Source organism: Haliaeetus leucocephalus, unplaced genomic scaffold (assembly GCF_000737465.1).
Source record: "Haliaeetus leucocephalus isolate CR32 unplaced genomic scaffold, Haliaeetus_leucocephalus-4.0 Scaffold506, whole genome shotgun sequence".
Classification (NCBI taxonomy): domain Eukaryota; kingdom Metazoa; phylum Chordata; class Aves; order Accipitriformes; family Accipitridae; genus Haliaeetus; species Haliaeetus leucocephalus.
In genome coordinates, this window is record NW_010972942.1 from 5,506,699 (window position 1) to 5,533,874 (window position 27,176).

The following is a 27,176-nucleotide window of genomic DNA, read 5'->3' on the forward strand; positions in this document are numbered from 1 at the left end:
ACACTTGGAATTTGTTTCTCTGGAGCCTTAAACTGAATTTAAGCTCAGTCTCCCACTCTGCAAGACAAGCACTATCCATTTTGTTAAGTTTGGAGCCATAGCTGTCTCCAGGGATGTTGTGTGCAATAACTTTTGTATTACTTGACAAACTAGAATAATATAAAATCAGCCTCAAGGATCCTCCCCACAAGCACTTAAGCAATTCTCACCAGATCTACAAGGTATCTGGTATCCCCTTTCTCTATATGTATCTAATTGACTTTTGAATAGGAGATTAAAAGTTAAGGGTCTGTGAGCATGTTTCTAAAACTTGTTGAGAGTGCACCAGTCACAAGCCACCCCTCAGCCACACAGTTCAAGAACTGAGATAGACCATGATATTTCTGGAATGGTAGTAAATTCAGAGAAACCAGGATGACAACATATTCAATAATTGAAGTAGAACTCTACAAGTCCCGAAACTTGCTTTTCGAAGTAAGCCTGTAACCATTGTAAATTGGCATGATGCTTTATGGAAACTTGGTATTACTGGTCAGCTTCTTATTTTTCCTTTTCTGTCAGGGTAGTAAGTGTCTTGAGTATCAGTATATCAAACTTTCAAAGTTGCTTCTTAGTCCAAGACAGCAATACAGATTGAGACATCTTAGAAAAACAAATGTGCATTAAAATGATGCTATGTAATAGAATGAAATTTGCTGTACTTGCTCTTAGTGACTTTGCTGTAAGAACATGGGCGCTAATGACTTCCCCGGAGCCAAATTAAGAGGCTTTTTCAAAGAGCATGGAATTTGGAGTAAGGGGTAAACAGTTTCTTCTACTTTAATTTCTAAACAGGCTTAGTTAACAACACTGTTCTCCATACAGACACCAATTTTTATTTTATATGTATGCTATATATATATATGTGCAGTAATAACTACAGCTGTACTGAAACTACATTTACTTTTTAATTCACTAAAACTGTGTCCACACCAGGTCATTTTTAGGTAGATCAAAATGAAACTCCATAGAAAACCAAAATGAATATTCTTTAAAAGCTCTTTGACCAGTTACTTCATCAATGAGTTTAGAAATGACAGAAAACTGTCAGCTCCTACAGCCTAATTTCACAGTACTTACTGATAGACTTAAGAGATTACACTGTAAACCATGTAGCTGACAAAGTGGATACAGGAATTGAGCAATAAGTATTTGAACTGTGTTGATACTAAAGAGCTATGGAACAGGCACAAGTAGTTTGCATTAGTTTAGTCTTTAAAGGAAGCATTCCAATCACTGTTTTAAGGAAAAGGTGGCTCACTTTAATAACCACAGGCATTGGTCACTATTTAACAAGACATTCTAAAAAAGTAATCACAATTTGCCCAATAGTTTACAGGTGGATGGTATACATTAAGATACAGAGGTAGAAGTTCACTTTTACAATGCTTCACTAATACAGATTACCAAATTCAAGGCACAAAATTGTTCGCTTTACAAAAAATACTGTAAAAGTGTCATCTGCTGTTCTACAATGTGAGTACAACTCAAAAAGAAATCTTTACACCCTTCCATATTCTGCATGTAGAGTTGCATCAGGCATTATTCTATTTTTCCTTTGCTAATAATTGGCATATGACCAGCACTTACATAAACAGTTTGTATCTCAGCTGAGTTGCTTTGTCTTGTAGGCACAAGTCCAGTTACAGAAATTTAATACAACAGCTTCCTCATGGGGGTAGGAGAACTCTGTCGGAAGTAAGAATGAGGAGGAAGAAAAGAAACATAGTCCGCAACAGCAGATTGGACTCTGACGTATAGAGGGAAAGAGAACAGATCATATTTCAAATCAAGTGACTTGAAAAAAGTCAGTTTAAATCATTGACCGCATTCCTAGAAAACCAGATGCCCAGTACAAATTTGCTCTGAGAGTATTTGAGACATTCACTTGCCTTTGAATTGGCAGAGATTTACAAATTTTTTTATCTTTGTTTAAATAGAACACACACAGTTGCTACAAAAGAGAATTACACCACAATTTGGCCATGTGTCCTTTAGAGAGCTTGGGTGAACAAGTGAAGCGATGCATTCAGAAACTGTCCTTGAATTTGCTAAAAGGCCATGAGCAGTAGCTTAAATCTCAAGATTTTCCCCCCTCCCCTTTCCCAAGTAACATAGGGAAAGACAAACAATTTCTGAAACATCGCATCTTCTAGTTGGAGACAGCTCTTACAAGCCTTGGCAGGCTGAGGAAGAGATATCAGACAGTGCATCCCTACAACAAGTAGTATGACTAGTTTACTGTACATACAGTGATATTCTAAAGGACAATGGTGGCAGCTACATTGTAAATTCACTTTGCTTACCTATCACATTTTCCAAGTACCCTAGTCAGTTTTATTTACAGTATATAAAAATCCATTGATTTTTAGAGTTCAATACACAAGTTTAGGACCCAAGAGAATGCCACAATAAGATGTTGACATTTGCATCTGTCAGATGCAAGTGCACTTCGCAATTCAGTCATGTAACATTATTGTAATCACCTATAAATGTTAGTCCATCCAGAACAGTGTTAAATTCCATTTTTTGCTTCATTGTTGTTTGTAGCCTGTTTCCTTTGAGCAATGAAAGGGTACATACACTTGTCTGCTCCCAAAAATCGGTACATGCATACAACTGCTTCAAAGGGCAGAATACTGTGAAAAAGAGTTTATAAAATTGTTAGAAGACAGCATAAAACAAAACCTCTGCTTACACTATGTACTTAGTCTCCTTAAAAGCCACATAATAGCTATTGGAGAGGCTTCTTAAGAGTCTTAAAGGATTTTATTTCACAGGGATACTTACAGAAAGAATTGAAATTCTAGAGTCCCAACCACACAGGCAAGCAGAAAGGAAGAAAAGGCTACTTATTCACATGCCTCCAAACTTAGACCAGATTTTCTGCTGCTTCTTTACAAGCAGTGTGATAGCTTGTTTTAAAGAGGTGGGGGTGGCAAGGGCATCACAGAAGGCCTACTAAAAGTAAAGCATCTCTGCAAAGCCACATCAGCAGAGGTCATCAGACATTTAAGATATTCTTTACTGTGGGATTAGTGTTAGTTAATGCCATTCTTTGATCACCAGATGTCTAACAACCTTGACTTATATTCTAAACTTAATCATCCATCCTCAAAAAGAAAGGCCTGAAGTAAAGAGAGCAATTTCCTTTTTCCTCCTCCAGTTAAAATTCCAAGAGGTGACTATGTGAAGGATACCTGGCTACAGACCCTCCCCTCCTTCCCACATCCACAAAATACTACTTTTATTTCAAGTGTAGTACTGAGAGGCTCTAGTGAAGGACTAAGATGGGATTTCCTCAGCCCCTGGAAATAGGGACAGACACTCATTCAGTGGAAAGCAGCACACAGAATCTAGCCATTACAAGTAATGACCACTGAAGCACTGAGAAGTAGATGTCACTGGTACAGGTGTCCTCACTGCCAGTAGTACTGCTTGTGCAGTAGCAACTGGAGGGCCTTTGATCTAAGTGCTGCTGCCTGGGGCATGGATTATGCAGAAGCTTTGATCTCCCTGTTGGAAGCTAAAGTGTTGAGCCAAGACAACCCAAAGGGCCTTTGATGTGACTGTTGCTGCATAAGGCACCGCTTGTGCAGAGAGTGCTTCTGGTTGAAGAAGCTACTTCTTAAAGATGCTGACAGTGGCCTTGATTTATTGGCAGAAGAGACACACACACACATACTCTCTTCCAGGAAAGAGGTAAGCGGTGAAGGCTTCTCTAGTCTTTGGTGAGCCTGCCCACCATGAGAGACCCGAGTCAGAGGAGAACCACTGCCTTGCAAGTGGAAAAAAAAAAAAATCACCAGGGTTCTCAGTTTCAACCATCCCTTGCAGAAGGAAAGTTAAGACAACACTGTATTTTAAGGTTCCTCCTACACACTACATATCTAAAACAAAAACACAGACAGCTGTGAAGCTGTTCTCTGTAAACTAGAATGCAAGTGATGTTGCATCAGCGGAATTGAGCCAACTCCTGTATTACCCTGCATCATTGAAATGTCAGCCTGGTTACAGATTAGACAGAGTTCCCATCCAAAAACTGTAGTGTGTTAGCCAGAACAAAGGAGGTAATTCCTTTAAATAGTCCTTCCTCCAAACTTAGACTCTGAAAATTCATTCTGAATGTCCAGATTTTCAGTTTATTTACCCTATCTGTGCAAGTCCTAGAGAATCTGCAGGCAGGGCCTCCTACACACTGGTTCTAGAGAACTAGAGGTTCCTTTGCTGGAAGCTGCCTCATACCCCATTCCCAAGGAGGAACCCAAACAATGGAAATAAAAGTCTGTTGAAGATAAAATAGGAATCTAAGGAGGACGGAAGATACCAGAAGGGTAAAACAAGGATGCATAATACATGGGATCTCAGTTTTATGGATCTTCCCAAGCAATCAACCTATACTCATGCAAGCCAAGAAAGAGACTTATGAATTCTAACAAAATAGCACCCATGGCCTGTGTGGGTGGGAAGTTGTTTATATCTAGAAAACAGACATGCTCATGTATTTTACTAGCATTCTGTAGACTGTATTGCCAATGAACTGGCACTTCAGCTCTTACCTTTTCATGAAGGTGACCATATACATGAGGCGAGGTGTACAGATCATTGGCTGGTCTGTAAGGATAGCTCTCATAGCCTGCTTCACACAGTATTCTGGTTTCAAGGGTGGAAGGAAAGGCTCAATTTCTTTCCTGAAATATTTAAGATAGATTAGTAAGATACATAAAGGACCACAGACCTCAATGAAGAGTTCATTAACTCACTTTCTTTGGAGTGCCTCAGCAGGGACAAAAATGTCACTTTTTTTTATATTCACTGTTAAGTTACAAAGACTATAGCTCAAAACTTGAATTGCCTAAGTAGAAAAGGACAGAAGACACAGTAAATTCAGAAAGTCTCTTCTCCGAGTCTAATGCTAACATATATTAAAGCAGATACAATACTTATTTTAATATTTTTATAGTAACAGTTTAGTTACCTTCAAGTACTTTTATGACAGTGCAAACACAAAGCAGAAGGAGAATTTTACTCACCTGATCCTGCACCCTCTAAACATTCCTGTATCTACAAGATAAGGGCAGACTAAAGTTGTTTTGATTCCATCCTTTTCAGCAGCCTTCAATTCATGGCTCAAAGACTCATGGAAACCTACAGCTCCAAATTTGCTGGCGCAATAATCCTGTGTTGGCAATGAACAAAGAAAAAAAGGCAACTGAAAAAGGACAGATATGAATCATGTTCAAAACCAAAGCACGTCTGAGGTGAGCCTGCACAGATTTTCAAAGCAGTAACAAAAGACACCCACTGAATAGAGCATCACATCAACTCATTTATCACTTTACTTCTAAGGCAATTAGTACAGAATCATGAAAGCAGGAAAGCTGAATGTAGGAGGATATTACCTTGGATTCAAGTCTTTGAATCAGGCAGGCTCACATGGCAAGTTACTCCAATTACCAGTTTGCTTAATAATAAATGTTACAACAAAGGAATGAGATACCCAATACTACCTTGGGTCAGATTTGAAAAAGCTTGGAGAGTTGGCAGGGCATAGGTGTAAAAATACTAAATGCTTTATTTTTAAGGTTAGTTTCAATAGAAGATATAATGGAGATTTGAGTGCATTATTTAATTTGCAGAAAAGGATATAGCTTGTAGCTCTCATAAAAATACTAAGTTCAGCAACATTAAAAAATAATTGCACAGATAGTAGTAGCATTAGAGTTTTCCATTGGATGTGTCCACATCTGCTGGTGGTCACACCCACAGTCTAGGAAATTCTTTGTAGTTTTCTCAAGACAGTAAATACTGTAAAAGCCTGAAGTTACACCAGCTTCATCCATTTCTGTTATGAAACACTGCAGCTTAAGGTCTTGGACTGAGCCTTACATATATGCAAAGCAGCCTATGCTTATGGGGTAATATGACCATTATTCCATTAGACACATTAATTCATTTTCACTAACTCAATGCTTTTTGTTCACACTTGCATTTGTGCTAACGACCCAAAAAGCAAGATAACAGGCTCTAATTCTAACCTAGTTTTATGTACCAAATAAGTCCCACAAACTGATGTTCTCAAACAGCTGCTAGCAACTAGACAAGCTAACACTTATAACTGAGAGCCTAGTAAAGCAGGTGAGCCATATATTCTGGAAGGAAAGCTGGCAGCCATTTCCTCACAGAAACAGGAAACATTACTTTTGAAAATCCTTGCCTTTGGCTTCAAGCTTAGCACTGAAGATCTTGACAGGAGTAGGTAGGTGGCCACTTTTCAGGTTCCTAAATTTATCAGGTAATTCAAAGATCACTTAGCATTCTGAAATCCTTAGCCATCCTAGGCTTTCACTGTAAGTGGCAAGTCCACCTGCCAAGTAGGTGAATACGGTGGCTGCCCAAGTTCCGTGGATCCCACTCCCAGGGAGCCATGTGTTGATATGGTACTCGACACCATAGCTTCCAAGTATCTCTGAAGATTTGACTTTATTTTCTCTAGCTGATAATACAAAACAAACTTATCCTAAGCAAGAAGTGCCAAATTTGTTGTTATAGTCTAACAAACCTCCACTCCAGCAGTACTGAACAGTCCCAAGGAACTTGCAACTGTCACGATGTGTCCATGATTCATTTCCAGCATCTTGGGAAGGAATGCCTTAGTGGTCTACAAAGTGGAAAAAAAACCAACCCAAAATAAAAAACCACACCACAAACATAGTATATTAGTGCTAAGTGTTCAAAACCTCTCAGTTTATTATCAAGAATTTAGAAGCACGGTCACTGTACAGGTTTTGAACTTCTGAGTTTGTCAAAAATGCCAACAGAAAATCTACAGCTTGTTTGTGAATTCAGACAGCAAGGCAGCAAGGATTATATCTCCAGAAATCCTAAGGTTAAAGGATCAATTGAGCTCAGACATGTTTATTTTTCGGCAAGAGACTAGTTATCAGAAAGAGATAATTTGACCCTAAAATGGAAGTCACTTTTTTTAAAGAGAGAAAAAGGAATGCAAAGTGTTTAATTACACCATCCAGCACATCTGTGTTAAGACCAGTGCCGATTATCAGTTCTAATTATTGACAGTGTGTTTTGTAAGTTAGATATGGCTAGTTTTATCCAATTAACTTACCATCATGGCCATTTTACATTAAAAGAAATATTAGATGCAGAGCTTTTGCTGATGTTACTTTTTACATCTAATAAACATCTGCTAGTCTAAACTACTTTCCATCTTTATTAGTATCCATAAGCATTGCTTGAACTAAAAAGACAAGATATAAATTTCTATTATCAATTCCTTCTCAAAATAAAGCAAAATAAAACAAAAGCAAGTCTCAAGATGAAACTTTGATTTTAACCTCCAGTTTTTATGTTTTGATTATAACAAAGTTTGTTTCTGTTTAAAAACCCAAGTCAGAGTTAACACCTTTAAAAAATTAAATTTTAAGGAATAAATTGAAGGCATTTGCTAGAAGATCACCCCTGCTAGAATACCTACCTTTGCCATATCTGTTTTCTGAAGCTGACTCAACACTTTCCTTTTTTAAATAGGTATTAAGCAGAGCACCATATATGCTGAAAAAATCAATGCAGTAGTAAAATGGTACGCGTAGTTACAATTTACTTCAGCTTCTAGGTTGTCAGTGTACTATACGAGATCACTTTTAAATTGCCAAAGAACTTCATACAATGCTTTTTGATCACAAACATGCCTAGTTAATATATAAATCTGTTAATGACAGAGCCATTATTCTGTTCTAATTCACTCAGTATCATGAATGTTTAATCCTTCCAGAAACCTGGTCTTCCCATGTAATTTGGATCCAAACTCAGAGCGTGCAAATGCCCCTTAAGTATTTGCTACTTGCTTAATTGTTGGTTTGAGTTGTGTCAGCTGCATTCTTAAAAAGACATGCAAGCTACAGCTGAATCCATCTAATTCCATTCTTATGCTGTCTGCATTTTCCAATCACAGACGTCAGGACAGTTTTGCTCTAATGATTTTCACATGTTCTTGTACAACATTTTTGCCTGCAGGTGTTAAATGACTAATCCAGACCTCCTAACACCACACAAAAGAGTGTTTTCACTGGACAGCTGGCAGATGATAGAAGATTAACAGACCTCCTGACTCCTTGCCTTTTCTACTGTTGATTCATACAACTCCTAGATTCTGTCATAACTGCATAACGAAGCCAATTATAAAAAATAATCTGAGAGCAAGCTGCCTTGCATTTGTTTCTTGCCTCATGGCAGGGATCTCTAAACCTCTTATATAGAGCCTTGGACAAGAATTTAGTTCGCTGTTAAACTAATCTGTGCCAGGCACACAAAGTTTCAGCCTCTCTTCCCATGTTGCATGGCAACAAAGCCCAGTCATCACAGGGCAGCACGGTCTCAAAAGGTAAGAGGCTTCACTTGGACGGCATTGAAGTTTTACACTGTGTTATTTACCTGCAGCCTGCCTTATGCACCCCAACATTGACAGTGTGTGTTAGCCCTGATCCTCCATGCTATCCCTGCAAGAGATCCATGCTCCCAGTTCAGTCCTGCTAACAATTTACTCCCCTCCAGAGCATTAGTCAGCTCCATCAGCAGTTTCCACTTATCTCAGTTATCTGTCCACATCACATCGGAATGACTGATTGCTACCTCGCATTGCCAGAAAACTTGATAATGCAGACTGCAGCTCTAGCTGCAAACCACAGCAACTACAGAAATGATGGGGCACTCGCCTTGGAGTTTGTCTTGGGGGAGAGAAGGAAGGGAAAGCAGCAGCAATAGATTTTTTTTTTCCTACCACTTTCAAGGCATAAATAAATGTTTTCTTCCAAGGGATAAACAACAGGCAAGTGCACCAAGCTTTGTTGGATTGGCTTTTCTATTATCTATACTATAGCACTGCCTTTTTTTTTTTTCCAAATATGATGAACTATACCTAGGTGTCTATAAGCATCTATATTTATCTATGGCTGAAGAAGAGAATTTTCACAGGCATATATATAGGTATGGGAAATAACCAGAACAACTGCAGAGCAGTAAATTTCAGAAGGCCCACTCAACTATGCTACACGCTTTCCAAGCATAAATATTACAAAGACTGAGTTTTCAGAGCTTGTGACTAAAGTAACCCATTTTCAACCAAGATGACGTTGGCACACGATGAATAAACCCTGTTGAGGACAATTTTGGGTGATGTCTTCAGCAATTCAAGTGCAGAGCGAACAACTCCCATCAGCAGAACTACAGCCACTTCATGTAAGTCAAAACTTAAAAGGCCATTTATGGCCACATAGGAAAAAAACACAGCTCTTCTGCTTTGAAGACAATTAGCAATTCATGGAAATCTTTGCGTGAGACCTCAGTGTTCTGAAACAGCCTGTTCAGAGCAGGCCCCTGTACTTTGTCATGGGACATTATCCCACAAATCCATTTCAAACCTGAAGCTGAGGCAGCCTATAAAGATAGCACAACTATCATATGTAGAAAACTTAGCAGTCAACTATCTACATCTCAGCTAAATGGATATCGGAGAAAGTCATCTCAGTTGCTGCCATCCTCCAGCCATCTGCAACAGCTGGGAGTCAGTACTCGAAAACAAGCACAGTCAGAGGCAGACACACCCTATGGGGGGACACATTTCCAGTCTCAGAGTAAAGGCTTGCCCACTGCTCCTCCCAGCCTCCTCTTGCTGGGAAAAACAATCCCAAAGTGAAGTTATTCTCTTTCGTGGTATAAGCAATCCCCAAATAAATCAGTGTTCTTACTGAGCTTCTGGCACAGCCCACTTCCTTAATCAAAGCAGCTTCCTCCATACTCTGGTCCCCAGTTTTTCAGCCTGTTACATAAACCAGATGAACCTAGTTTCTTTTTTCTAGTTTCTTTCAGCTTCAGCTACATCTGCCTACCAGACCTGAAGTCTTCTGTGTGCTTGTTGTGCTGCTGAGAAACTAGTTAAGAGTTTGACCGGTTCGGGGCAAGATGCCTCCTGGGTGGCCTTCCCATCTGGAGTTTGTCTGAACAGGTAGCACAGCCCACATTAGTCTTCTGAGATGATGCATGGACATGCTAATCCTCCATAAAAAAAAAGTGTTAGAAGATACCAAGCAATGTGTTTTGTCCATGGCATTAGAGGTCATGAACCAGGCACCCAGAATAATTCAAATCAACTCAAGTGATTTAATCAAACTATCTGCCTTCTGGTTTGATCCTTTAGTCAGTTTTACCTCTCACAGCTGCAGAGGAAGACAGTTAACCAAAACATTTAAGTACTTAAAGTCAGAGCTGGGTCTTTTATTAATGACAAACATAACACGCTTTTCAACACTGAGGAGAAACCACCAAGTAGAATATAGTGGATGAAAGGAATTGTGTTGTGATGCATCAGGATGAGGAATCAAGGAAGTTACACAGTGTTAAACATCAAGAAATTTAAGTTAAGCATCCTCTTCACTCAGAACTAGCTTTTGCCTTTTTTTTTTTTTAAGAAAAAATGAAAACCCCCAAAGTATAGTGCAAACATGCATTTTCTAACCTGCAGTATAGTTTAGATACAGCAACTAGGTAGGAGAGAGAGAACATACAAAATCTTTCTGAACAGAGAGTAGAGCTAGTTTTTCAAGCTAGTTTAACCTTTAAGTTTTTTGGAACCTAGAGATCAATTTCTAATCTTCTAGGCATTTTCCTCTATGCTTCTGAATATACCAGTAAGAACAAACTATTCCCAGTAGCTGTAACCAAACATCTATTTCATGTGCACACAGCTTTAATGACTTATTTCTCACAAGTGTGAAACTGAACAAGCACTTACATGTCACTTCATAGCTTTCATAATCTGTTCTCAACATTTTGGTTTACGGCAAATTAACTTCTAACAGTCTAGCACTTCTTCCCTCCCCTTCCCCAAATTCTTTAGTTCCATTCTTAATGAAACAAAACTCAAAAGATTGTGCAACACAAAGAACAGCACAGCTGCAATGTCAAGACAAATTAGTCTAAATACAGCAAATGAGAATATGAAGAAATACTGTTTGGGAAAGTGATTTTTTTAATTAAATTTTGGATTAATTATTCTTAAAGAAGAGAGCAAGCATCCACAGAAAACAATGTTAGCTGTATGCAGCTCAAGACAATGGATACTGAATGCAGAAAGCACACCAAAGTAGAAAAGTACGTGCTACCTCATGTTTAGAGAGTTGTCTTTATATCAAAGAAAGAAATAAAGCAGGTACCAACATGTAAGGTCCTTTAAGTTTCTATTTTTCAATACAGTAATTTTTTTCATACTTTCTGCCTTCTGTCAATGTTCAACAGCCCTTTTAAACTGTTTTGATGGCATAAACAAGCTACTTTACTGTAAGGCAGAAATTCCTTTATGCCAGAGGAATAGCTTATTTTCCATACAGTCCCTTCAGGTAAGGAGGGTGGAGCATGGTTATTTTCCTGGGGCTGATCAGAACAGGTGAGTTTTTACATCATTATAGTTATTCACAACAGTGGTATACTGGTATAACAGATAAGACACTTCCTCCTAAGCCACAGCTATTCCTGACTGCCAAGACAGCTGCATAACAGCGCAAGTGAGTGCAACATCTGGGTAAGTGTATTTTCACCTTTGTGTTGAACTCTATTTGGCCAGACCCAAGAAACAACATTGGTGTGATCAGTCAAGGACTTATCCAGACAGCTCTGGGAACTAAGGTACCAGAGATCATAACAGCCTGCTGCCATGTGTGTTAGCTAATCCTGTAACTACTATCATGAAGCAGTGGAGCCGGTGACAAGAAAATGTTGTTCCAAGTTTTTGTCTAAAATATGCATTATATCCTCTCTCCCTCAGCATGGGCATTCAGCCTTCTTTTCTTCCCATTCTTCTTCACAGACCACTGTGAAGGTTCTCCTACTCCTGTGCAGGACAGCATGTGGCCACTCACTCCTCCATGGAACAAAATACAGAGATTTCCACATGCCCCAGTTTCTCTTTCCATTCCAGTAACTGTGAAGGAATGCACGAAGGTCTGACAAAATAGCACCTCTAACTCTTCTGCTGACAGGCTGTGGCAGCCTTGCCTTAAAGTAGGTTTGTCCAAATCGGGTAGTGTAGCACTAATACACTACTGTATGTTAAAAGGGAAAGAGAGGTGCCTGAAAAGGCAGAAAAACCCGATGGCAAGCTTATCAGTAAATACACTGAAGTTATTTTCAGCTACAGCCATACAGCCCAGCTTATTTCAGAAGATAACCACTTTAAATACATTTTATAAACACAGGGTAGAACTTCACTTACAGGATTACAGTGAAAGCCATTGTCAAGTAGTTTTAGAAGAGGCCTTGAAAGCATAACCTAGAACTGTTTAACTCTCAAAGGAGAATTTATCCAAGTTAGAGGCTATAATATCCAAAATGCCTTCTCACACACCAAAGCATGCAGTTACAAGCCTGGATTTAACCATTTGTTTTCCTTCTAGCTTTTTTGTTTGGTTCCAATGAGAACTGAGAGTAATTACTTGTCATTTGCACTATCATCTCAATTATTTTTCCCATATTACCTCCACATCCTTCTTAAATTCCATTATACAAGCATCTCTGAAATATTAGGTGAGATTAGTAACTGTGCTAAGACTACATGAAAATACGAAGTCCCGGGTTGAACACTAGAGAGACCACACAGCACAAAAGACATGGCTCTGCCAGTAACAGGCTGAATACAGAAGGGAGACAGAAGTCTAAAACTACTGTTGGCCTTGCTAACATAAGGGACCAAAGCTGTGATTTAAAGAAGCTCAGATGACTCTGCTGACTGTTTTCAATAAGTGCTGGGCCCCTTCTGTATAATTAGCCAGTAAGTAAATATTTGAATAGCTGTGGAAATTAGTGCTATTTTTGATCTTCAGTTTCTATTCTCAAGAAATGATAATGAAAAATACGCCAGAATTGCCCAATCTTCCTAAAGTAATGAATTAAAAAAGAAAGTCACAGATTTCTCTGGATTGTTGATGGGTCTACCCAGATCCTTTTGGAGCAAAAAAGGATCAGGAGATACACATGACATCCTCAAGCCAAGCTTCCATAGACAGATGTATTAAAAGCGTGAAAGTAAACTATTCAAGAATTGCCCTTAAGTGTGCCTTGAACAGGCCCTGCATTCAAAACAAAAAAGCTAGACCTTCCAATATTTCATTTTGAAAGGAGTCCCTTAGTTATTTTGCTCCTGGCAGGCAACACAACCTTCAATTTCTCACTAAAGCTTTATTTGTCCTTCACAGAAAAACCCACTGTTTTGGGGCCATGGGGATTCCTTTAATATTGAACTGCAACAGCAGTTAATGCTTAACATACATGCACAGTAATAATGTTACAGTTGCCTTGCAACCAGAAGCTCATGAAAGAACAAGATGGACTTAAACAGGAGTCTGTAATGATGATGAGTAACAAGGAAGCAAAGCCACTCCCCCCACCCCACTCCCCCAATACTTTGGATATCCTACATTTGCAAACAGAGTGAAACTACAGATAAGATCTACCCAGGTTAAGAGGTGAAGGTAGCAAAATAAGGTAAATACCCTGAAGAACTAAGTCACAATGAAAAGAAACATCAGTTAATTTAAAACTGTATTTGATTTACAGAGAAATAAGCATCTTTTTTCCTCTCTCCAATTCTGCATGAAATACTGCTTTGAAGTACATGAAGTCTTAGCTTAGTAAAAACATAAGCTAGTACTTGAATCACTTGTTTTTAATTCATTAATTCATGTTAGTAATTAACGTTCCTGTTTTCTCCACCCTCATGACTGATCCACAGACTTAAAATCCCCTGCTTCTCAGACACGTTTAATCAGCTGAGAAGCACCAAAGTTGTACAAAATGAGGTTAAATCTTTACTGAAGTTTGTAAGGGGGTTTGTTAGTAGTTACAAATGTCTGTAATGTCATTTGCTAAAGAACAAGTATACTACAGTCCATATTTACATTACTACCTTGTTTAGCATTTGTAGTATTTAGGGTCCAGTTACAAAATTTCTTCAATTTTCAAAGCCAATAGTTACCACTGTTTCCTGTGAATGGTTCAGTTATTGTAGTGGTTCCTCTTACATGGAGTCAACTCATGTCGACTATATCAGAAGAAAGCTGAAACTGAATTAAGTAGTTTCCTTAATCAGAACTTAGTGCCACAAAGCTGTTTACAATGGGTAGACAGTAAAGATAAGATAAGTAATGCTATTAAAAAAAAATAATCACAGGAAACTAATACCACTAGTTATCTCTCAAACATTAATCATTGATTTCCACTCTTTACTGCTAGAACTAATTATGCCATGTTTAGGGCAACTGAACAGTGCCTGGCTAAATTGCCTTTTGTATAGTTTGTTAACAAGGCTTAGTTGAAAAAGGGTTGTGTCTACAGAGAGTGGGATATGAAGAGTGCTTAGGAAAGGACACTGCAACAGAAACTTTTGTTACTGTTACCTTATGTCACTACATTGTCTCCCCCCCGCCTTTAAGGGCTTCACTTCCTGTGATCTTACCCCAAATTGGGTAACTAAGACTGGAGTAGAAAACAGCTTTGTTCTCCCTCTCATCTGAATTGTAGGTTAAGTACTCAAGAACGCTACCTAAATAATACAATTCCTGCTTCAGAAACTTTCTTCTTGAGAGTCAAGGTGGAAAAGGTATCATTACCTAAGGTTCACAGTGGTCTGCTGCTTATCAAACTCCTAGCTCTCTTACATAAAGCTTTTTCTGCATCCCCCACCATTGCATCACTCTAGATTTTGAGTGCACCTTTACCTAGGGCAGGGGTTTAGGTACATACAACACAGCCAAAGGTGGCCCTGATTTCTCCTTAAGAACATTTCACTTCTGTTTAGTGAGGCCACTACTTTATACGCTTTCTGGGCATGAAGAAGTTCAGGTATTCAAGCTGAACTACCCTTGTTATTTCTATACCAGCAAGTGGAAGTTAGAGCCTTTATGTTATTAGTATGCAGTCTCCATCTTTCTGCTCCTGAGAACTTTTATATTCTTTTTAAGAGTAAACAGATTTTAGTTTTACATGCTTTTTAAATTATTTCTACCCTCAGATGTCAGGCCCGTGCTGTAAAGTGTCTTATCTTTCTAATGACTATATGCCACCAGTCATTTCTGTGGAAGCATCTAGATGCCTTTAATGGACATGCACACCAATTTGTCTACTTTTATCTGTACTTGCACATATTGCTTTGTTGATGTATAACTGCTTCATATATATATAGCAGTATATATCAGTGTTTAAATCACTGATTGTATACCTAGACATCTTCCCTCCAGAGTCTGAAAATCTTTGATTTCATATGGCTATGAAAAATGAAGCACATTCTCACAGGTTGCCCAGAGAGGCTGTGGAAGCCTCCATCCCTGAAGGTATTCAAAAGCTGTTTGGACACAGTCCTGGGCCACCAGCTCTAGGTGGCCCTGCTTGGGCAGGGGGAGGGGTGGACACGATGACCTCCAGAGGTCCCTTCCAACCTCAACCATTCTGTAATTCTCCACTTAAGTATACCAACTCCCTGCTCAACAGCACCTTCCTCTTACAGAGTTCATAAGCCATCAGAGACCTTGCACTCTTTGTCTCTATGTTAACTGCAAGTTTATCAACACAGAATCTTAACTAAATGGAAAGGATGCCAATTCCTCCCCCATATCTCCCCTACAGGAGCTCTTGCCTGTAATAAATTATCCTGCTCTGTCTGAAACCGTGACTGTTCTACTTCCATTTCTCCTTTGGTCTCAAGTCCTTTCAGCTGGAGAGAGGGGCCAGTGAAGCCCTGCAGAACACCTAGATGAATTTCTTATGGAATTAACATATTTTCAGCTGAGTCCGGAACATCCACATACCACACTGTTTTCAAAAACTAATGATACCCCCCCAGCTATTAGATGCTCTCCAGTAACTCCAGTAACCCTTGCCAGCTTCTTAAGGGTATTCTGAGCCCTCACAGAGAATTCTGCCCACTTTGAACTTTAATGGCTTTTAAAGCTTGGACAGAGCAATCATATTGGATTCTCAACAGCTAGCAATGAACAGGGAGAAAGACAGTATCTCTGCTTAAGCAGTGTAAAAGTGCAGAACATAAGTTGCTAGTGACATTTGTTGTGGATTTCAAATGCCAAACTAATCTAAAAGCTGAGAAGGATTAGTAGTAGGTAAGATGGCATGGTAAGAGGGCTGTTGGAGGCCCAGCTATATGTTTAGTCTGCCTTATGCTGCCAAACAAGCAAGATACAAGTCTAGACCAAAATGGAACTTGGAACAAATGTATATGTGCAGAGTTCTCCAGCCAGCACAAATTTAAGGCATAACCAAGCATAAGAACTAAAGCTTTCAAAGTACTCATGCTCAAAAGCTGACCTCTTCCCTCCCACCTGGAGGCATCTTATTAGATGAGTTGATATTTATTCTCCACAAATATTAATCTCATTCTACTCTCAGACTATCATAGCTACCAAACCACAATTACTCTTCAATTTAGAGCAAGTATTACACAGTTGGCAGCAGCCACCGAAAAGTAACATGCAGTTTAAAGAAAGTAAATCCATCTGCTAAGATCTACCATGTCAGCATTTGAGTTTTCCATATACTCAAGACTAACACAGAGCTCCAACATGGCTGTGACAGCCCAGTTACACTCCTGTAAATTCAGGGACTTAAGTCACAATCCCACTAGGTAGCACCACCAACCTTGTATTCTTCCACAGGCAGATCTATTAGTAAAGATGACCTAACTTGCATTTATTCAAATGTGAAATTTGAAATTACTTTAGAGTTTGCTGGTCAAGTGATAGAAAAAGTTAACACTTGGCTACTCCTTTCCACAAGAGCTGGTTTAAGCCCTGAAGTCAAGTGACTAGAAATTCTACTTTGTTTATATACTGACAAATGGCCATGTCAAAGGATTTGTAGTGTTTCAGAGCCATGTTGACATTAGTGTAACAAACACATTAGTCCCTCACCTTCATTAGCACAAGTTTGCAGCAAATGTCCAACCATTTGGAGAGCAGTTATTTATTGCCAGCTATTTGATAATCTTGACAAAAATGAAAACATGCCCCTATGAGTCAGTGAAAAATCCACATAACAAATTCATTTTAGAACAACTATTAGATAAGAGCTCAGAATATTCTGTTCAGTGAACAGAAACACAATCCAACTTTTAAATACAGCTTGCCATAAGCTTAGTCATCCCCTGGAATATTTAGTAAAATTTGGTATTTTAGTCTCTATGTTTCCAAAAAATTACTAGAGAACAGTACTGTCAGAACTACTTACGGAAAATATGAAGTCATCATTCATGTTTTACAATTTATGTAACAGACTTTTCAAGAAGTGTCTAAACAGAAAAAGACCGTCTCACATTTTATAGATACCTTAAGGCCAGTACCTCATTAGTACTGCAATTGCTATAGTACTTCCATGCAGATGAAAGCTGAGTCACTTTACTCATCCTCCCCAACTCAGTCACTAAGTCATTGTTTTGAATCAATTACTTCAAAAAAAAAAAGGAAAGTGATTATGCCATAACAGAGTATCTCACAAGAGGAACAAGATTAGAAGGAAAGCTTCCCTTTTCACTTAACAGTCTTACTTAGTAGAAACAGAAAAATAAAGAAGATATTATAGTTGAATGGAAATTTAGCTTCAAAGTTTAGGAAACAGTAAGACCCTAGAAGGCTCCAACTTCTTATGAAGTAACTCACTGTCCTGGTTTCGACACTTACTGAATGAGAAGTAACATTTTTAAAATGCATGGAGCTTAGAGGTTTGTAAAACCAAGGTGTTTTCCCCACCCTCTGAAAAAAGGGTGTACAGAAAATAGTCTTAGCAGGTAAACTTCCGCTTCATAAACCAACAAAGGCTAAAAAGACAAAAAACCTCCAGCTAATACAGTGACCAAACCAGCGACTAATACAATTTTCAAAGATTCTACCTGCACAAGCATTTTAATCAAACACCAGCAAACTGCTCACTTTCTTAGGAGGTGAGCTTTCAGAGACACAGAGATACTTCCTTCCCTTGCCTGCCTGTGGAAACTATGCTTGTTTCCCATAAGGTGAAACACAGCTCTGGCTTGGTCTTTCCACATTCAGTGTTAGTACAACTGATTTCCAGAGAAGTCAAACAGTGCAGTAGGCACAAAGATCATTGCTCTTGAAGGTACACAACAGCAATCATAGCATTGGTGCAAGGCAAATAAGCTAGAGTTGTTAACACAACATTATTTGATGTGTTCAGAAAACTAACTTACCTTTATCTAAGGGTTTTTAACAGTGTGTAATTAAAATACTAGAATCTCTTTAGAAGTCAGGTTGTTACGTTCAGACTGTTATGCCAGTGGCAGATTTGCTACAGCTTGGAACCATTTATGACTACTTAACTATTTAGAGCCTGTAAATCCTATTCCAGAAAATCTCTCCAAGAATGAGGTTTCATTAGACAGCCACAGAGGTCCTGTTTATAGCTATGTGGTTTTATCCTATTCCTCCTCACCCCTTCCCCAGCACACACACCCCATACACTGGCTAGTCCAAGTCTGAAATGTTGATGAGGTGATTCTAGTCTCCAAACAGAAAAACTAATCAACTTGGCCAAGAAAGTGAACAGCCTTCCTCCCTGCCCTCTGGACAAGTTAGTGAGCTGAACTGGCTCACCCAGGGATCTGACGAATACCAAAACTAGTGCAAGGTAAGATGCAGATTCAAGGGGTGGTCCCACATGACAGCTTGCCACCACTAAGCTGCCTTGTAGTTTCATTCTAAATCAACAGAGATTTTGGACAAGTTACTTTTAAGCATATGCTCAAGGACTTTTCTAAACCAATGCTGAAAGGGGAGTGCTTGAAAAGCTGTCACACAAGTTCAAACAGATGGCAGAAGTGACCAGCACCGGGGCACATTTAGGTGCAGAATTCAACAGTCAAACAAACTTGAATTTCAAAAGGCTTACACCAAGTCAGCCACCTCAGCTCCACAGCTGTTCTGGCATTCCTCGGCCTACCATGCCCTCCCATCCCAGTTGTGATAACTCACTCGTGTCAAGTGTTAATTTGACTGGCATATAAATCATTATAGTAATATAATTATTTACAAGAACAGAGTGTTCATTCAGAAGTGTAAGCACAGATGTAAATCTCTCCCCCGTTTGTGACACATCTTCTTTCAAACTAAACCCTCAGAAATTGAGATTCTACCAATCTCAAAGTCTATGCCTACTCACCTACATTGTAACTGCACTTTGAAAGACTTTTTTTTTTTTAAACAGACTAAGAAGCCTAAGGCCACAGGTAAAAGCATATAGAATCACCCATAAATCAGCTTCGGTTTGCCTTTGCAGAAATGCTCTACTGTTTTTCACAAAAGACAGACAGGTATCAGTAACTCAGTTTTACCACCAGTGTGAATAGCCAGAAAACCTCAAAGGTCAAGGGAGCAAGGTTTATCAAGAGTGATGTTTTGGCTTTTACATACAGAGGACCGTGGAAAGGTTTAGTACTAGAGATACATAACAAAAACCTTCCCCCCCACCCCCAATACCCCAGAAGCGAAATCAAAGCATGAGAAGCATGGGGAAAGAATAATACTTCCCAGCTGATAAAAAAGTAGAAAAGATTTTAGCAGTGCAGTGCTAAAATGGCAGGGATGGTGCTAGAAAACATAACATTCATCTTTCCTCAACCTGTCTAGTCATAGTAATTAATGACACTGAGAGCTACAGAAGAGGATTGCTCACCCACACAGATCAGTTAAGACAGGTCTTAGGTAGTGATGCAAACGCTGGGTTACCAGGACACTTAACCACATCATAATTAGGATTAGTTTTCTCCACAGCTGAGCACATGAACATGCCTGTCTTCTAGAATTCTGCTATAGTCACTTGGTCATTACAGAAAATTAATAACATAATGAGATCTCATTAACTTAGCTGCTTGTCATAAAATAAAAGCGGATATTACTTGTAGATAGAAGAATCTGGAACTTTAAACTCTATTGCTCTCCTAACCTCCACACGACAAGAAAGGCATACGCATAATCTTTTAGACTAAGTATTTCACTGACCAAGTGAAGAGCCACTCTTTTCACTTCTAGCAAGGTTAGGCACCATGCTGGCAAAACTATCGTTCCATTCAAGGTTTTCCTGTCTCCCCAAATCCTTCACGAGTAACAGCATAATATCAGACCAAAGTCAATGCAGAAATTTTTGCTTATTCAGCTGACCTACCTCATTCCATAAGCAGGAGGAATTTAATCATCACGCTGATCGCTCATCCAGGACCATTTCTTCAGAGTATACTAGCAATCCTGAAAGCATTCATACGGTTTGCTGACAAGTCCCTGACCCTCAGAAAAAGCCACAGGAGACTGAAGAAGGAGATTATCCCAAGTGCCTTACCTCCGCAAGCTATACTGCAACTCCAGCTTTATTTTAGATGGCTGTAGAATTGCAAGCCACTAATAATTTATTAATACTTCAAATATGTTTCAAATAGTTTGAAAAGTCTTGGCATGATCTCTTCAGAACAACTTTCCCTTTCCTTAATGGAACTTTCACATTGCTGTTCTGTGAAATATATGACCGTTTTCACCTAAACTCTTCAAACTTCATATAGTTTAGCACATGAAAGTAACTGGCTGATCACACCTTATGCTACCATGTTGGACACCAATCTACAGGCAACAAACAATCCACAGATCACAATCTGAGAATCTCTATTTTCTGTTGTTTGAGAGTCTAAGATCCATACACCTTCAAAACGGCACAGCAAATTAGTTTCCCAAGTATGCCTGAGAGAAGCTGTTGCAAAAGCTCAGGTGTAACTGAAGCACTTTAAGAAAAACATTCTGAATGGTCATTTCAGATTTGTTAACTGACTGGGATGAAAATCAAATACTTTATTTACATCATTAAAGAGAAGGAAGGGAAATGCATGAATTCAGCTGCTGTTTGAACAAAAGAGGTCAGCATTCTCCACCACGCAAGGAAGATGGTCTAGCACAGAAAGTATACATAGGAAGGTTGGTGTTGTAACACATTCAAAGAATCTTCGATATGATTTTCCCACTGCCCTGATGGAAGTGTTGCTAATTAAACAAGAGTGCTATAAGCTGTTTTGTTCAGACTCCTTCATACGTAACTACTCATTTATCATCAAGATACAGTAGGCAATGGAGAACCATGACTGAACAGCCTCAATAGACCTCGGGGACTAGTGGAACAACCACAGTTTGGTGGACAGCACTCTGGAATCCCAATTATAGGTGCTTGAATTCACAGGATTCCTACACAAGGCAAATATGAAGGGGCATTTTGCATAAGACTAAGACCCACCCACCATCCCATCCCAACATGCTTATTTATGCTTGCTGACTCTTCAGTGAGTACATTGTCTGAAGAGTCATTTTTATCCTCACCCATATCTTCTCTGAAACAGATGGAAGATCACTTCTACAGCCAAAGCTTAGATATCCAGGCACCTAACTAAATGGTTTGGGTTGGTGCCTGTCCTCCCCCCCCAAAAAAAAGAGGATCAGAAAACTGAAAAACTTCCAATTATTTCTTTGAAAACAATCACTACAACTAAAACATGACTACAAGGTTAGATTACAGGTACAGATAGCAAGAAACAGGTTACAAAGTTAAAGATTGCAGACTGTGACAACTGTGCTTGATACAATGCTAGACAAGCTCCTGGTAGACTATAAAATAAATCTGTGAGGAAAGCTCTGAGCCAGTAGTCTCATGCCCACTCAAACTCAAAAAAAAAAATATACTCACCCATTTATTTTCTAAAACCTGTGTTAAGTACATTCCTTTATAAAATGGGAAAGTAGTTTTCTACAGCATGCATCCAGAAGACAGTATTTTCTCAGTTGATAGATTCCCTCTAGTTTCTTGAGAAATGAACCCAAAAACATATGAACTGCAGAACCATACCAGAGGACTTATAAGTTTTAAGTACAACTAATATGACTATTTCCGTAGCTAAGAAGATCACTGCTTTTTCCTTCATATTCACTACCCAGCACACTACCACAGTATATGAAACACATGTGCTGTCCAGGGTAATTTACTGATGGCATGCAGTTTGAATCATTTTGCAAGGGAAGAGTTAGTTTTGATGACACTTTTTGGATCACATGCACATGTTTTGGTTGAAGTAGATCTAACTCATTTTTCAAAGAAAAAAAGTCACAAACTTGTACATTAAACTTTGTAGGTAAACTTACACATCTTGGGATACATTATCAAGAAATTAAAAAAAACCACAAAGTAGCTAATTCCACTTATCCAAAATGCTAAATATATCTAGCTGGCCTGTCAGTGGAATATTGTGTCTATATTTGATCATAGATACTAGAATCCTAGAGATGAAAACAAAAATCAAACTGCTATGCCAACAGGCCACAAGACTCAGCATGGTATAGTTTCAAATAATATAACTTAAGCTAGCTGTCTTTTCTTCTGTAGAAGATTCAGTGTGCACACTAAGTGCAATACTTCTATATTTAAACTAAAACTATAGGCATAAGTGAGCCTTATTTAACACCAGGGAGCTTGAAAAGACTAGAATAACAATATGTAAGTATTGATACATTATAGATAATAAGCCACTGTTATTTTTGAAGGCTTCAGCAATCTTGTCAGTCTAATTAGACTGACAACTACAGCAGCTGCATAAATAGGTATTTGATTTATTAACTCTGCATTAACTTTCTTTCCAAGGTACATTTAAGTTTTAGAAGTTTTAGACTACAAATATTCTAATTACTTAGGTAGTATTTCCCTATTTACTCAGTATTTATCTCTTTCTGTATCAATGTCAGGCCACCTAAAAGATTTGTTCAATTCCTACAAAGACAAATATACCTGCATAACCTCAAAAATAAAGTCATTTGTAAGTGAATGAACATACCCACTCCAATTAAGACAGCAGTGCACAAGTTTTCAATCTCTGGGCCCTAGTCTCTCACTATGTGGATTTTTTTTTTTTTTTTTTTTTAATAAATGACAGAGCTGGAGCTGAATGCTTTTGCTTCCCCCTTTTGGTAAGTTGAAGGGAACTCCTCTAAGAGAGCTTTAAGCCTAAAGTTTTCAAGGATCCACATGACAGGGAAATGCAGATCACTGTTCTCTCAGAGCTTAAATACTTAAGATCTGCTGTACAGAAGGACTTTCACATCACAGAACTTCACAGGCCCTGACCATTGCCTTGCCCCTGCTGCTCCATGAGTCCCTTTCAACAACCAAATCTAGAAAGATTTCCCAGGTACTATGCTGATGTACAATATTAATACCTACTTATCCAGCAACAGCTTTATTCTTCCAGGAAAAAAGTGTTAGAGTAGGTACAAGAATCTCAAATTGTCCTGAAATAAGAGTTTGTACAGTAGTTTTATTAAATACAGTTCCACAATCTAAAACACAGTATTTTGATATTTCACTTAAACTTTATTGTAAAACCACAGGAAATAAAAACTGTTGTTCCTATTGTTGCTTAAAACTGATTAAGAAACGGCTTTATATTATACTGTGTTTTAACATTTTTCAAATCTCAAGCCTGACATATCACAGGAAGAAAATTTCCTAGTCTGCAGAAGTTCAGTTCCAGTAATTGACAAGTGCAGCCAAGTAAGTTATTATTCTTGCAACAGACTGGCAGGAAAGGTAGTGTTACACTCCTGCTACAGTTTTATGCATCTGCAAATTATAGTAAACCAGAGCTGGCTTGTTTCAAACCAGGAATGAATTTTGTCCCTATGTTTTCAATATCAGAAGCATTCAAGTTATCACAGCATGAAATAACAGGTTTTTAATACTGCAGTGGATTTTATGCTGTGGAAATTGCTACATGATGCAGTGGTGACATGTTTATGTAGAACACTCATAGGAAGGATTATACAAATCATGAATGTCAGCAAAATGGAAAGCATCTGTTTAGGCTGTGGCATGCAGCTAAGGTTCTCTTGACTGCCAGTTTGTGATATGGTACACAGCCCTGTTGGAATCACAATAGCAAAACGGAGCCATACTTTCATGTCACTGCCTACTGCTCAAGTTGGGCAGCCTTCAGATCACAGCTGCTACATAAAACAAGCTCTGATCACCTGCATTCTGCATGAAGAACAGACAATCAATCTTATTTCAGATGTTTTAAGGGGACAGTACTAGAGCCCCATTTTAGGTTTTTATATAGAAGCACACTGAGGCTTGATAATGATCAAGGCATGAGGAAGAATTTCCTCTCTCTCACATTAAAAAACAAACAAAACCCCAACAAAAACACAGAAAGTACAGACACTTAACTACTGAAGCAATATTACATGGAAGATCCATGTCTTTATAAAATCCATTTACAGCTTTTTGGATGAAACATCCTCCAAGAATAGTTAAAAGCCTACATAATACTCCAGAGTATTAGCTTTGCTTTTGGACCACCAGTTTAGCTGACATGGAAAAGACTAGCTGTATAAGACTTCACACATCTAGACACATTGTTCTATTTAAGTCAGCATAGACTTGCATCAAAAAAGTTGGCTTCAAATCAGCTGATTCAGATGATATCTTATGAATTAAGTACTATTACTTTTAACAGAAGTCCACCCACTGTTGGTCAAGCCAACCTTTTCTGGGATCATGAAGGGGAAGACAAGGAAAAAAAGCTTTGCCAACACCAAAAAATAGAAAGAAAAACAAAGCAGGACACAAGATCTGCAGGAAGTGTACATACAAACAGAACCTCAATTAAATATAAAGGGTGTTGACTGCTCCTTAGAAGCTTAAGCCAAGATCTCAAGTTCCACAGTTCAGATCTAACTATACCTTCTTGGAGTAGTTTGTTTTGGTTTTTTTTGTTTTTTTTTTTTTTTTAATTTTAAAGTCACTTCACACTGTAACATTTAGCAATGAATGAAACTGTTATGGAAACCCAATCATAGCAATACTAGACTCTAAGTTTAGTTTTCTATTACCGTAAGAGACTCAGAACATAGACGGTACTTTAAAAAGGTCTCTGAAACAATGTTATAAATAAGTGTATGACTTAGGCCTGAAGGAAGAACAGCTGGAGAATTTAGGATCCTCCCATATTTTAATTCATGGTGATGTCATAATTTAGAGTTCTTGGAAACTCTGTCAATTCGGCATTTAAACCACATCAATAACAGTCATTAAATCTAGTGCACATCTCTGTTTGCTTAAGCATCAATTTAACTTTCATGAAGGGGAACACGCAGAGTTCTTAGTTGTAAGAAGTCATATGAACTTTCTCAGAACTTTTCAAATTGCCTTAAAATATACTTTCAGAGTTTAAAAAGAGTTTCCAAACACACCATCTCATGTGCACTGAAGTTAAAGCACTCTCTCTGCAAGCTTTACAATACATTGGAAAAAGACTGCTCTGCCATTAAGTGTTTCACAGTGCAGCTTTGGAGGGGCTCCTTTAGGGTTATGAAACAGCATTTCACTTCCATGTTAAAGTTAGGTTTGGGAGGGCCTTCTAAGTTGTGAAGATGAGGCGTTTTACAAAATTTTATTATGAAGAGGTAAGACCAGCCAAAGAAGGCTTAAGTTGAAGTATATTTCAGATTGCTTAATCCTTTGATTGTTATGCAAGTGTATTTCATAACCTTATTTGAAGGACCAACGAACAGTTTTAATACTAACAATGGGCTCGGTCTGACAGCTAATGCTAACCCGAGTGTGCATCATGCCCTCCTTTGACACTCAAATTTATATAACCCCACACTACTGTAGGTTTAAAAATAAACCACACAGGAAAACAAAATTTAGACAAAAATAGTAAGATCACATAGCTTGTTCTCCTTGATTAGCATCTGCTAGTTATGGAGACAATATCACCCCAGAAACCATATTAAAGATTTTCTTACTTTTACTGGCAGCCCCCAGAGAAAGCTATGAGGACAAATACGCAGGATTCCTGAAAAAGTGTTCTTGGCTTGATTTCTGGAGAAATCTTTTTCGCCTTTCCTCCCAGCCTTCAAAAGGAACAATTTGCCTTGAAGGCAATTCCAACAACGTTTCCAGCAGGGGTTTTAAGTATTTTTTCCAGAAATGTGCAAGTTTGCTATTGTAACCATCATTAAAACAGCATCTTAAAGCTACTAACATGCTGGCAGAAGACTATGGGAGGAAGGCTGAGAAGCCATTCATTAACAGTAACAACCCTTAAGCAGACTCAGGGGTTATGCTTGCGAAGGATTTCATATCCAGGGCTACAGAAAAGGGCACAAGACTTAGAATTCTGGATTCTAGGAAGATACAGTTGATTCAAACCCATTTGTTAATGATTTTAATACCCACCATTCCTGTTAAACAGAACAGTAAGTTAAAAATGAAAAACCCCTAAAGTGGTAAGCTTGCAAATGAAAGGGAACAAGTGCAAAACTGAAGGAGTTAAGCAACAGCGGTTAATTTCCCAAAATTAACTGACAAAAAAGGGCAGCAGAAGGGAATTTATAGTTACCCAGAAGTGTGCGTGACAGTTGACCATCATGGTCCTCTCAATAAGCTCATCAGGACACTCCAGAAGATGGTGCCCGGAGACCACACCGGCATTGTTAACCAGGACAGACACCTCGCCAACCTCCTTGCGGACCCTCTCGGCTGTCGAGTAGACATTTTCTCTTTTGCCCACATCACAGGTGTACGTGTAAACCTGCAAGTTGCAATGGGGCAGCGCATCTTTTTCTCCATCTCCAGCTGCTACGGAACAGAGACAAGAGAACAGAGCGGGGTGGGGTGGGAAATAAAGTTCCGAGTTGTATTTTGACGTTCAAACAAGCAGTCGAGTGGAAACGGCAAACGCATTTCCCTCACGGTAAAACTTCTATTTACTTTGGCATCACCACAGTACGCAAGGACTCGTCTATTTACTGTTGCTGCCACAGCGTCTTAGGAAGAGCCGCAGGTTTTAAAGACGCTGTTGGGAGACCAAGGCTACACGAAGCGGGTCTCCGCTCCCCACCGCGGAGCCCGGCCACAGGGCCGGCCTCGGCACCCACCGGCGGGGCCGCTTGACGCCCCTGCGCCCGGCGGGCTCCAGCCCGGAGCCGCTCTCACCTGCCCGCACGGCGGGCAGGTGAGAGCGGCTC

At 38.9% G+C, this 27,176-nt stretch overlaps 1 protein-coding gene across 1 annotated transcript in view; it reads right to left on the reverse strand.

Moving 5' to 3' along the window:
* Positions 1-1,276: 1,276 nt before the first annotated feature.
* RDH10 (retinol dehydrogenase 10 (all-trans)) overlaps positions 1,277-27,176 on the reverse strand; it is a 28,415-nt gene continuing 2,515 nt past the window's right edge. The window contains exons 2-6 of the mRNA XM_010575924.1: positions 26,549-26,787; positions 6,602-6,700; positions 5,073-5,218; positions 4,599-4,730; positions 1,277-2,678 (exon numbers count right to left, since the gene is read on the reverse strand). Of these exons, the coding sequence (XP_010574226.1) occupies positions 2,555-2,678; positions 4,599-4,730; positions 5,073-5,218; positions 6,602-6,700; positions 26,549-26,787 (740 nt within the window). The 3' untranslated portion in view covers positions 1,277-2,554. The remainder of the gene's footprint in view (positions 2,679-4,598; positions 4,731-5,072; positions 5,219-6,601; positions 6,701-26,548; positions 26,788-27,176) is intronic.